Source organism: Saccostrea echinata, unplaced genomic scaffold (assembly GCF_033153115.1).
Source record: "Saccostrea echinata isolate AGI-Se365-2 ecotype Australia unplaced genomic scaffold, CSIRO_AGI_Sech_v1 ptg000004l, whole genome shotgun sequence".
Classification (NCBI taxonomy): Eukaryota; Metazoa; Mollusca; class Bivalvia; order Ostreida; family Ostreidae; genus Saccostrea; species Saccostrea echinata.
In genome coordinates, this window is record NW_026889753.1 from 1,538,038 (window position 1) to 1,551,013 (window position 12,976).

The window sequence follows — 12,976 nt, forward strand, 5'->3', positions numbered from 1 at the left end:
TCCAATGGCTGGGGCTGAAGCAGCCCCTGGACTCCCTCATTACGATTTTTCATTTCATGATGTTGGCAGCTCTGTAGGCTTTACAAATATGTTCTTCAGGAAAATTTTATCAGGCACAAAAGATGAAAGCAATATGAGAGATAGATATATCAATATTGCAAACTAGTTGAGGTTTAAAAATGGCTCATATTCATACTCAGTTTTTCCCTAATTAAATTAAGCAGATGTTTTCTCAAAAGTTCTTGCAAGCATTCATGTAAAGTGTAGGTTCTCAAGTTTGTTCAAAACATAACCTTAGGGACTAAGTTGGGGCCACAACTGGAGAAATGAGTTTTAGATGAGTATGTAGACATGCGGAAGAATAAATTTTGCAGTTACTAAAGTCAAATTATCTTTTCTTATTTTTACAAAATTTAATTTTAAGATTTTTTAACTCTATATACTACATATAAACAGAAGATTGATTGGTTGATATGAATTTTTACAGATAGGAGATGAGACGGGACAACTGACAGCTCAGATGAATTTAGCTGATCTAAGACAGGTGCTTGGAATCAACGGAAATGTCAATCAGTAAGTCATTCAGCAGATTCAAGGGATAGTTTAGACCTAATATTTTCCTGATTTGTTGCCTCCCTCCCCCCCAAAAAAAAATGACTTCAAAGGAGCTTTTTTATAGGAACTCTAATAACCTTGGGTGAAGAAATCTAAAAATATTTCAAATATAATGTAGATCACCAAATTTTTACGACACCTTATTTTCACAAGATTGTCATTGGGTATTTGTAAGCGAGACATAATTTTCAAGAATTTTTGTTTTAGTTTTAGTTCCATGTAATCTTTTTCTTATACAAATAAACATTAGAATTAAATTTTTGCATGTCGTCTCTCATATTTACGCAAAAATTAAGTTCTCGCTTATAAAAAGTGATTTACAGTAGTATTAATTACCATTTTTTCTTTTCACACAGACATTCAGATGAAAAAGATGTTGGAATAAGTAAGTCTTTTATGTTATTGTTGAAATAAGTACAAAATTTATGTTTTTAAAATTTTCTGAAATAATATACAGTACATAATTTAGCAAGTTTATGATTTGAGAAGATGATCTAATGGTGCAATATGTTAAACTTGGCCAATGTAATTTTTCCCATTTTGTTATTTTTAGGTCGTCGACCATTTAGAAGACATAGTATGGAAAATATGGAATTGATGAAGTTAACGCCAGACAAAAAGGCAAGCACATTTGTAGAATATCACATAACAGGTATTTTCTGTGGTTGTCCATATTTGGGGGAATTTTGCAGCTAGGACTGATCCAAAAAAAATTACAATCACAAATTTTTCAAAAAATATAAATTCAGATATTCTACAAGTGCATCTTTTATTATCAAATATGATAATTAGTTAAAACTACAGCTTGATTAATGATATTTCATAACTGTTGACAGTACATTTAAAGAAATATATTCGTACTGAAGAAAAACATTAAATTAAGTGATTTGAAAATAATGAGACTCAATTTTAAAGTATTGTGAACAAGGTCAACATGTCATTAGATCTTAAAACATGGCATTTTTTTTTTATGAATCTTTAGCATTTGGGAGTTATTTCCCATTAACTGTAACAGCCCCAGAAATTAAAATTGCAGAAATTAATTTGCTACCTTTCAGAGGTCAAATCGCAAACATTTCCAACCCATAGAAAATACCCATTATACGGTATATATATTTTTACTGGAGAATGATATAGATCAGGTAAAATGTGATTTTTTTTTCAATTATTATTAATGTTCGTGTATTTTGAAATTTTTTTTATCTTACAGGGAGAGACTGGTGGGGCCAGACCAAAGATGAACAAATTCATGAAATCTGCCAGTGTGGCTGTAGAGGTAGATAGGGAGAAGAAAGAAAAAGTAAGAATTTAAAAGCTGAGGGAAAATTATAGTAAATAAGAAAAAAATGAAATAAGAATAAGCATAGGGGTAAAAATACCATTGATATATATACTGTGAACCTGTGTCAGCATATGCCTGCTGTGAAAAAGAGACACATATATGTGTCTTTTCAGACTTACTATGCAAAACATGGAGGGGGGACCTACATGTATCTAAAGACAGACTATTCTTTATCCCAAATACCAAAATACACATTCACATAAATTCACTTGACATTATTTGAAAAACTCTAGCTCTACTTAGAAAGAGCACCAGAAATACATGTACATAAATTTATGTAGCTATTGTTTATTACTGTCATATGTTATACATGCACTTTGTATGGGTCTGCATTTACAATGCATGTTTACTTTCTACAGTTATCTACTCATGAGGAGATGAGTGAGGATTCATTCTTTGACCTATTGAGTAAGTTCCAGAGCCGACGAATTGATGATCAAAGGTGCTCGTTTAAACCAATGGAATCGAAACCAGACAGCAATGGGGATCAGCTGAAAAAAGATACAGGTACTCACTTCTGTATTTATAATCTGAAGTTCAACAGAGAACAAAGGGGAAATACCTTAAAAACAATTTTACAGTGTTGATAGTGAGTGTTAAAATTTTTCTGAATGTGTAAAAATAAAAAAAAAGTAGAAGTTGCTCTTTTTTAGCTCACCTCAGCCAAGTTGAGATGAGTTTAAGTTATTTACTCTGCACTCATTTCCCAGGTTAAAGTTTTTAGAGCAGGTCTATTCACAAATAATAGTTACACCTGGACCTAACTAGCTGGGATGTTGCCTTTAGGGATGTTTACTCGGCCCATATTTTCCATTTGAGTAGCCAAGTTAAAGATTTTCTGAGCAAGTACATTCTTTGGTAACTGTTCGCCCTTCCTAAACCAAATTTACAAAAATTATGCATAATTCTGCAATCTTGCTTTGATGCTAAATTTTCCACATTTGTTACAATAATATTGTTATTAGCTGTAAGTTTTTTCATCTCAATGAACATTCATTTAATTTGAGGCTTTAAATCACTTATTGATTGAATTTTGTGAGTTGAGCTTTATTATACTCTCTGCAACAAAATACTGGAATCACTGTATCCAACTATCCATTTGCATGTCTGTAGATCCAAAGTTGAGATCAGCATTAGGGTCATTTTTCTGTTTATCTCAAAGGGATCCAGGCCAAACTTGCATATGATGCATCTGTAAATACTTTCATATGACGTGTGCCTTGATTGAGCTCCCACAGGGGGTATCAGTGCTGTTAGGACAACTTCAGTTATCTCTACTTATCATTGATTACAGATGGGGAAGAATTTCTTGATATGGTGGCAGGAATCCAGAGTTCTCGAATGAACGATCAAAGAGCAGAACTTCCCCGGTATCCAGGTCTGAATTCACAGGAAGTTATCAGCCAGTATCTCCACAGTCAGCCAACGGAAGAACCCGACGATGCTTTCTTTGAAATGTTGATGCGTTGTCAGGTATAACTTAGAGGGAAACTTGATAAAGCAGGATGAAGTTTAGTTTTCAATGGTTAAATTCTACAGGGAAAGTTTTTTTTGTCACATTTCTTCCAGTTCAGTGGCTCATTGCTGCATCAAATGATCAGTGTTATTTGATTATTTCCTTTACTGGAACTTTGGAGTTATATATACATTGTATTATGATTGAATTAATTTTCTCAGCCTGAATGCTTTCTTTTAATTAAGGAAAAAAACATGATGAAAGAAAAAAATATGAATTACTGTACAGCAGGAAATTAACTCGCGGAGTTAATATTCGCTATATTCGCGGAAATAGAACTTCCGTGAATTCAAGATACAGTGAATAATTCTTCAAAAATTAATAAGGATATGTTGAAATATTACCGATATCTGTGATTAGATTCGTTAACTCTATTTGTGTTTCCTTGCAAGCATAACAGCAGTAATTAATATAGCGGAGATATAGGCTGTCTTCCTAATTTTGCGGGTGAACGGATCAATTACTAACACGTAGTTGTTGATTTTTTTTAAAGCTTAATTGATAAAAACATCTATAACTGCCACCCAGTAGAGGTGCAATGTAATCATCTATAAAACATGTATTGTTAGATTTCACCCGTGCGTATCACTCAGTCTTATTATCTTTAATCAAGGCACTTACGTAGTAAAGACAACACTGTTACACATTAATTCAATTTTATTAACAGTTCAACATTTTGATTATCGGTACTGATTTAGATTCAGAGGGATTTAAACATACTGCAGTAAATACTACTCTGTACGCTACTCAAAACATACTTATGAACGAACACCTGCCAAAGGGCTTCTTTTTTGTACATGAATGTTTTGGATACGACTTGAAATCACTTGAATAAATCACTCGAGTATAGACTCATATATATTTCAAAAATATTTAACAAAAAAAAAAAGAGAGAAAACACGAGAAAGAAAGAAAAAAATTATCTGAATGCATAATATTGTAAATCGTACAACATTTTGTCTTCTAATCGGGATCAGTATGGTGTTTCGTTTTGGGTTCAGAATCGACATAATACGTAAGGAAAATATTTGCAGTGCTGAAAAAAGTTTTTGTATATTAATTTTTCCTTTCCGCGAATTCAAACGACTGCGATTTGCTGCAAGTTGAACAAATCGCGATCTTTTCCGACAGCGATTTTAACCTGCTGTACAGTATATAATTGTATTAATGAATTCATTTGAGTTATGTAACAGAAATAATAAACCAATGACAACAATTTTATTTAATTTTTTTAATTATTATTTTTGGGGGAAAATATAAAATTCCTTCAATGAATGTAAAAATGGGCCTCCATTTCTTTTTCCCCCCAAAGCATGAAATATGCTATTACATATATAAAAATGAGACCAATTGTTGAGATTTTGGATGCTATGATGGTATTACTCATTGAAGCTAATTCTCTTGCAGGGTAGCAGGATAGAGGACCAGAGAAGTGCAATGCCCCCGCCACGACCAGCTCCAACTGTTCCTGATGAGGACTTTTTCAGTTTAATTCAAAAAGTGCAGTCAAGTCGTTTGGAAGAACAAAGAACTACATTACCTAAATTAGTCCCAGAAACCACAGGCAAAAAGAAGAAAAAATAGCCCTATAATTGTAAAAAAAAAAGATAGCAAAACACTGTACTTATTTATTTTTTACTGTTAGTGAATTTTTTTTAAACGCTTGATGTGTATATAAACATAAAGATAAGCTTGGCTTTTGTGATGCCAACTTGTGGTATACATGTAGGTGCTTAGCACAAAAATGTGTGAAAATATATTTTTATAAATGTTTTAAAATGATTTTTTCAAAAGGTATCTTTACAGTTTTGTGGATATGATAATGAAAAATAGAGTCCTCAACAAGTTGTAAAATTCATTTCACACGAGTCCAGAGGTCAAGTTGGGGCTTGTTCTTTGCCTGAGAAATTTGTGATACTCAGGTGAGAGTCTAGGGCCAATTGATCTTCTTTTCCATGTGTAAATCTCATTAAAAAAATTATTACAGCATTATATATGATACATGGTGGACGAGACCAAAATAAATACCTTTTGTTGAGATTTGCTAAATTTCATCTCAAAAGGAAAAGGGCATAACAGCAATATATACGGACATTTAAATCACAGACCTGCCCTTTGGTAGGAAGGGATCTCATATTATTATTGCATTTGTTTTACATGTTGTATATTAGCCAGAAATCTGTATTTTTCATTCTAAGTTGTAGCCAAATTAATGTATTAAAGGCCCAGTCCAGAGAAGCCTTTGAAAAAATTTCCATATAAAGAAGAAATTATGAAAATATCAAAAAATAACATTGCAATTCTTTTAAACCTTATTGTTTACCACACAGACTGGCCACACAGACTGGAATTGCCAAAGATAATGGGAATACAAGACTAGGGCAATCCCCTGCTCTGAGACAATATTCAATTTCAGAGTTCACAGAAAAGTTATACTTTCCTAAAATTGTATTTTCAATAATGTAATCTTCAATACATTTGAGTAATTTATTTTATTGAACAACTTATTAATTGATAATTGGTTTTTAAAGTTGACAGTTAAGCATATTTAGAAGGAAATGGGTTTATTAGAGCCAAAAAAATGATTTTTGAACATGAATGGGTCAGGTTTCCATTCTTCAGTAATGTTTAAATTATGGAAATCTATTTTTATGTTTCAAAAAACGGAGTCTGAACCCATTTTATATAAAAATTGAACTTTTTATTCTTTTATTTAAATCACACCAACACACATCTAAGTTATGTAGACATCGTAGTGTACTGGTTAACGCGTTCAGTCTTGTGCCAAATCATGAGCTTTCGAGAGAGTTCGAAGCTTTTTTTTTTCTTTTTACATACCTTAAAACATGGGTGAAAAAATTATTTATCAATAATTTATTCCATAAAATACAGAAAGTGAATGTTTAAAAGCAATATTGAAAATACAATTTTTGACAAATATAACTTTTCATGAACTTTTAGAATTGAGAAATGTCTTTTCTCAGATTTGGGTATTGTCTTCACCTTGTACACCTCCATTCTTTAGAAGCTCTAAAGATCTATTAAGGTACATGCAGGTGTAAAGTTTTTTAAAAAAAAAATCTTGAGTCAGAGAAATGTACGGTTGAACTTTGTTATCTTGAACATATATCTCAAATTCGAGGAATATGTCAAAGTGAGTTGACAGTCCAAACCCATTTTTCTTTATGTATTTCAACCTTGTTATCTCGAATTCTCAGATACCTTGAAGTTAAATCTCAGTTCAATCAAGTTTGAGATAACAAGGTTAGACTGTATATGGTATTTCTAGTTATTACCTCACATCACATTTTATGTACTTATCTGAGATTGAAATTCCTAGGAATATGATTTTCATTACATTATTGCTATTGGTGTATGTGTGGTGAACTACTAGAATTCAATTGGTGCTTGTGTATATTGCTCTCCACGAGATGTTTTCTAATGTGATTTTTTATACACCACTGATTAAAGATTGTTTTAAAGCTTTGTCTGTCCCTAACAAAATTTTGCCAAGTTGAATACATATGTTTGTTGAATTTGGCTGTTAACACTATTTAAGGCCACTGCAGTGACTTTTGGTCACGGGTCATATTTCACACTTGTCAGTTATAATTGTAGCGAGTCGGACACATCAAGAGTACCATTTCTTTGTATTCTTATCAGCTATTATCTACAAACAGTATTAAAAGCTTTTCTTTTTCCTGTAGAAGCAATCTGTTTGTACTCTTGCATATGAGAGAAAGAGGATAATTGTGTTACATGTTTGTTGAATGATTGTTTTGTTGCATATCCATGATACAACTTTTCATTTATTCATGGGACCATAATAAAATTCATAGTAATATTTGGGGTTACTTTTTCTTTTTGTTTCTTGAAACTGAAAACTGATCCGTAACTTCCCTAACATCCAGATGGAATGGGGGAGGGATTATAAAGGTGAAATGTTCATCCAATAAGATCAATTACAATGTAGATTTGCATGTTCCATATTATCACCAGCAAGTTTTCAATCTGATTATAGTTTCTTTGATGTCCAAAACAGCTGAAATGGCAAAATTTGTACAAGGTCATTCGAAAAAAAATGATAACTTCAGTTAAGTTTTCAAACAAAAAGCCGTGGCAAAACTCAAAAAGGGATTTACATGAATATAAAACTACAGTCAAAATGAGAGCAACATCTGAAATTATTGACTCCTTTTTATGTAAATTAGATATTACCTGATACATTTCTGCTTCTAATCCCAAAATGTACCTCGCACAATATTTGGGGATTATGTGGGAATTGTGTTCTGACCATAACCTTGTAATGGAGAGAAATTGGAAGCTCGTTCGTGAAACAAAGACTGCTTATTATGATCTCTGGTTATTACATGATTCAGACAATAGTTCATTTGGGAAAGATAAAGGTCACTGGCAGAAAAAGTGTAAAAATTTGTGTCTGGGACTGAACATTGTGGTGGAGAAGCAGTTCAAATGACTTGTAATATCAGGGGGAGTCGAGTCATGACCTTGAACCAAGGTCCTGTGGGCAATTTATGTTGGGTCTATAATCCAATAAACAAATATTGGAAGTTAATATTTCATCAAAGATTACTTATGATGTGGGTGTAACATGATCTTACAGACTAAAGGTCAATTGGGTAGTTCAAGGTCACTGGCAAAAAGTCTGTGGAGTTAGGTCCGTAATCTGTAAACAAATACCTGTATTGGGAGTTCATTAAATTAAGATTACTTAGGACCAGTGGATGTAACATGACCTTGTTCTAAAGTCATTCAGGCAAATTTGAGGTCACTTGCAGAAAAATGTATAATTCAGGTCTGGACTATAAATTTGTAATGGAACAAGAGGCCCAAGGGCCTTAACAGTCACCTGAGTATAATACAACAATTTAAAGGATCCATAGAGTATAAAATGAACTGAAAGGTGAAGCTTTGTTGCCCAAAAGCAAGAAAAAAATAGGATGATCAGGATTAACAAAATAATTAGTATTCATTAACAGTTCATAAATCAGGTTCTAATTAATCTGTTCCCCATTTAATCACTATCACCATACAGTATATTAACAAATTATTGATGCTTCTGTACTATTTTAACACCTTGAAATTTCTTACATTGGCCTCAGATTTGTCTGTGATGAACATTTAATAAGACAAGTTATTTTTGTCTCATTTTTATTTATCTATTACTTGCAAGTCTATCTGATCATTAAAACTAGGAAAGTACTTTTTGTATTATACAATAACAATTCTTGCATAATTCTCTTATTCTATTTACCTTTCAAGTACCGGTACATTATTTACAGTGATTATTTAATTATCAAAAGTAAACGGCAAAGGGGAATGACTCCTCTCAGTAGTATACAAATTAATAGAGCCCTGGCTAGGACCAGAATACTTGACCACATGGTCCAGATGTTCAAAAATCTGGTAAAAATACCCTTCCTTATTAAAACTTTTACTCTGTTTGCCTCAGATACATGTATGCCCAGGTGCAGAGAAGATTTTTAAAGAAATAATGCATTTTTACTACAGATTCACTATATTATCAATAGAGCCCCCCCCCCCCCCCCCCCCCACCGAGAAACACCAGAGCCTCTGACCCAGGGACCATAAGTTTGCTCATCATAACTAATCACTTTGTTTATCTGCTTAACACTAAGGAACAGACAGGATTATTAAATAGAATTAATGCATTTTCACTATATCATCAAGAGCCCCATCCTTACACCAGCACATCTGACCCAGGGGTTATGAAAAAAGCTTCTTTGCTTTTTAACCAGAAGCAGAAAAGAATGTTTTCAAAGAAATTTTGCTTTTTTCACTATATAATCAATAGAAGCCCCCCCCCCCCCCCCCAGAACTCTTGAATCTGGGGCCATGAAATTCACAATTTTGGAAGAGGCATCCTTTCGTATCATAACAATGTACTTACTTTGTTTAAATAATACTCATGGGCAGAGAAGAAGATTTTTAAAGAAATAATTCACCTTCACTATAGGATCTATATAGCCTCGCCCTAGCACCAAAACCCCTGTCCCTGGGGCCATGAATTTCACAATTTTGGAAGAGGCATCCTTGCTTATCATAACAATGTACTTAGTTTGTTTAAATAATACCCAGGTGCAGAGAAGAAGATTTTTAAAGAATTAAAACATTTTCACTTTATAATCAATAGAGCCCTGCCCTAACACCAGAACCCATGATCCAGGGGCCATGAATTTAACAATTTTGGAAGAGGCATCCTTGCTTATCATAACGATGTAACTATTTAATTTGTTCAAATAATACCCAGGAGTAGAGAAGAAGATTTTCCAAAGAAATAATGCACTTTCACAATATGATCTATATAGCCCAGTCCTAGCACCAGAACCCCGACCCTGGGGCCATGATTTTTACAATTTTGGTAGAGTCACCCTTGCTTATCATTACTATGTATTTAATTTAATAAATAATATCCAGGAGTAGAGAAGATTTTCAAAGAAATAATGCACTTTCACTATATGATCTATAAAAAGCCCTGCCCTAGCACCAGAACCCCTGACCCTGGGGCCATGAATTTCACAATTTTGGTAGAGAGCTTAATGTTTATTACAATCATGCCAACAGTTTGACTGCTTGCATGATGTCCAGGAGTAAAGAAGATTTTTTAAAGATTGCATTAATTTTGGTGGTTTTAGCCCCACCCCTCAGAATGTAGAGGGGCAGGGACCATGAAATTCAAAAATTTTGTTCCCCTTTACACATAGATGCCATATGCTAAAATTAGCTGAAATTGGTTCAGCTGTTTCAGAGAAGAAGCTGAAAATGTTCAAATGTTAACAGGACGGATGACGGACGAAAACAGATAGCAATAGGTCACCTAGGCCTGAGTGACTCAGGTGACCTAAAAATTTTTGAAAGTAATACTTGACACAAAGCCTGTTTATGACTTGAAGTGTGTCATGACCTTGACTGAAGATCATTGTGGCAAGTTCAAAGTAGGTAGATATAAATTCTAATGTCTAATCTGTAAGAAGAACAAGAGGCCCAAGGGCCTTAACGGTCACCTGAGTATAATACAACAATTTAGAAGTTAAATACACTGATAGATGAAGCATTGTTCCCCTAGCCCCCCCCCCCCCCCCCCCCCCCTCAAGAACCCCAAAAACTGAGGCCATATATTTAAAAATTTTGGAAGAGGCATCCTTGTCTATCATAATCATGCACTTAGTTTGTTTAAATAATCTCCAGTAGCAGAGAAGTTTTCAAAGAATCAATGTATTTTCACTATATAATCAATAGAGCCCCGCCCTAACACCAGAACCCCTGACCCTGGGGCCATGAAATTCACAATTTTTGAAAAGGCATCCTTATGCGTTTAAATAGTCTCCAGTAGCAGAGAAGAAGATTTTCAAAGAATCAATGCATTTTCACTATATAATCAATACAGCCCCACCCTAACACCAGAACCCCTGACCCTGGGGCCATGAAATTCACAATTTTTGAAGAGGCATCCTTATGCATCATAACCATGCACTTAGTTTGTTTAAATAATACCCAGGAGCGGAAAAGAAGATTTTCAAAAAATTAAAGCATTTTTACTATATAATCAATAGAGCCCCGCCCTAACACCAGAACCCCTGACCCAGGGGCCATGGCTTTCACAATTCTGGAAGAGGCCCACCTCCTCATCATAACTACGTACTTAGTTACTTTATTAAATACCCAGGAGCAAAGAAGAAGATTTTCGAAGAATTAATGCATTTTCACTATATAATTTATAGAGCCCTGCCCTAACACCAGAACCCCTGACCCTGGGGCCATGAATTTCACAATTTTGGAAGAGGCACTCTTGCTCATCATAACTATGTACTTAGTTCCTTTATTTAATACCCAGGAGCAGAGAAGAAGATTTTCAAAGAATTAATGCATTTTCACTATATAATCAATACAGCCCCACCCTAACACCAGAACCCCTGACCCTGGGGCCATGAATTTCACAATTTTGGAAGAGGCACTCTTGCTCATCATAACTATGTACTTGGTAACTTTATTTAATACCCAGGAGCAGAGAAGAAGATTTTCAAAGAATTAATGCACTTTCACTATAGGATCTATATAGCCCCACCCTGGGGCCAGAACCCCTGACCCTTGGGCCATGAATTTCACAATTTTGGAAGAGGCACTCTTGCTCATCATAACTATGTACTTAGTTCCTTTATTTAATACCCAGGAGCAGAGAAGAAGATTTTCAAAGAATTAATGCATTTTCACTATATAATCAATACAGCCCCACCCTAACACCAGAACCCCTGACCCTGGGGCCATGAATTTCACAATTTTGGAAGAGACAGTCTTGCTCATCATAACTATGTACTTAGTTCCTTTATTTAATACCCAGGAGCAGAGAAGAAGATTTTCAAAGAATTAATGCACTTTCACTATATGATCTATATAGCCCCACCCTGGGGCCAGAACCCCTGACCCTGGGGCCATGAATTTCACAATTTTGGAAGAGGCACTCTTGCTCATCATAACTATGTACTTAGTTCCTTTATTTAATACCCAGGAGCAGAGAAGAAGATTTTCAAAGAATTAATGCATTTTCACTATATAATCAATACAGCCCCACCCTAACACCAGAACCCCTGACCCTGGGGCCATGAATTTCACAATTTTGGAAGAGACAGTCTTGCTCATCATAACTATGTACTTAGTTACTTTATTTAATACCCAGGAGCAGAGAAGAAGATTTTCAAAGAATTTATGCACTTTCACTATATGATCTATATAGCCCCACCCTGGGGCCAGAACCCCTAACCCTGGGGCCATGAATTTCACAATTTTGGTAGAGGGCTCAATGCTTATTACAATGATGCCAACAGTTTGACTGCTTCATGTCCGGGAGTAAAGAAGAAGATTTTTAAAGATTGCATTATTTTTGGTGGTTTTAGCACCACCCCTCAGGCCCCGGGGGGGGCAGGGACCATGAAATTCACAATTTTTGTTCCCCTTCACCCATAGATGCTATATACCAAATTTGGTTGAAATTGGTTGAGCGGTTCTAGAGAAGAAGTTAAAAATGTTCAAAAGTTAACGCACGACGGACGACGCACGACGACGGACAAAAACAGATAGCAATAGGTCACCTGAGTGACTCAGGTGACCTAAAAATTGGAAACTCATACTTGACACAAACATTACTTATGACTTGGTGTGTCATTAACTCAAGGTCATTTGGACAAGTTCAGGGTCACTGGCAGAAAAATTATATAATTCCTGTCACTCCTGAATTTGAATGGAGAAACATTGTATGCAGCAATTAAAACAAACTGCAGAAGGGGCATCATTTTTTGAGCTTGCTCACAGTATCAAGTTTATTACCATTTGTTCTGTCAAGTATAGAATTTGAGATAACATTTGATATATGCTGCTGTGTGGCTTGTGTGAGGGCTCTTGCCCATGGTCTTCTTGTTAAGCAACTTTTTTATATTAATCAAATAAAATCAGAAAGAAAATAATCC

The 12,976-nt window shown here is 34.5% G+C and overlaps 1 protein-coding gene across 1 annotated transcript in view; it reads left to right on the top strand.

The window, feature by feature from the left end:
• LOC133178959 (G-protein-signaling modulator 2-like) overlaps window positions 1-7,321 on the top strand; it is a 48,757-nt gene extending 41,436 nt beyond the window's left edge. The window contains exons 9-15 of the mRNA XM_061313618.1: window positions 488-573; window positions 972-1,000; window positions 1,169-1,236; window positions 1,826-1,915; window positions 2,317-2,464; window positions 3,252-3,430; window positions 4,881-7,321. Coding sequence (XP_061169602.1) covers window positions 488-573; window positions 972-1,000; window positions 1,169-1,236; window positions 1,826-1,915; window positions 2,317-2,464; window positions 3,252-3,430; window positions 4,881-5,057 — 777 coding nt within the window. The 3' untranslated portion in view covers window positions 5,058-7,321. The remainder of the gene's footprint in view (window positions 1-487; window positions 574-971; window positions 1,001-1,168; window positions 1,237-1,825; window positions 1,916-2,316; window positions 2,465-3,251; window positions 3,431-4,880) is intronic.
• Window positions 7,322-12,976: the final 5,655 nt, after the last annotated feature.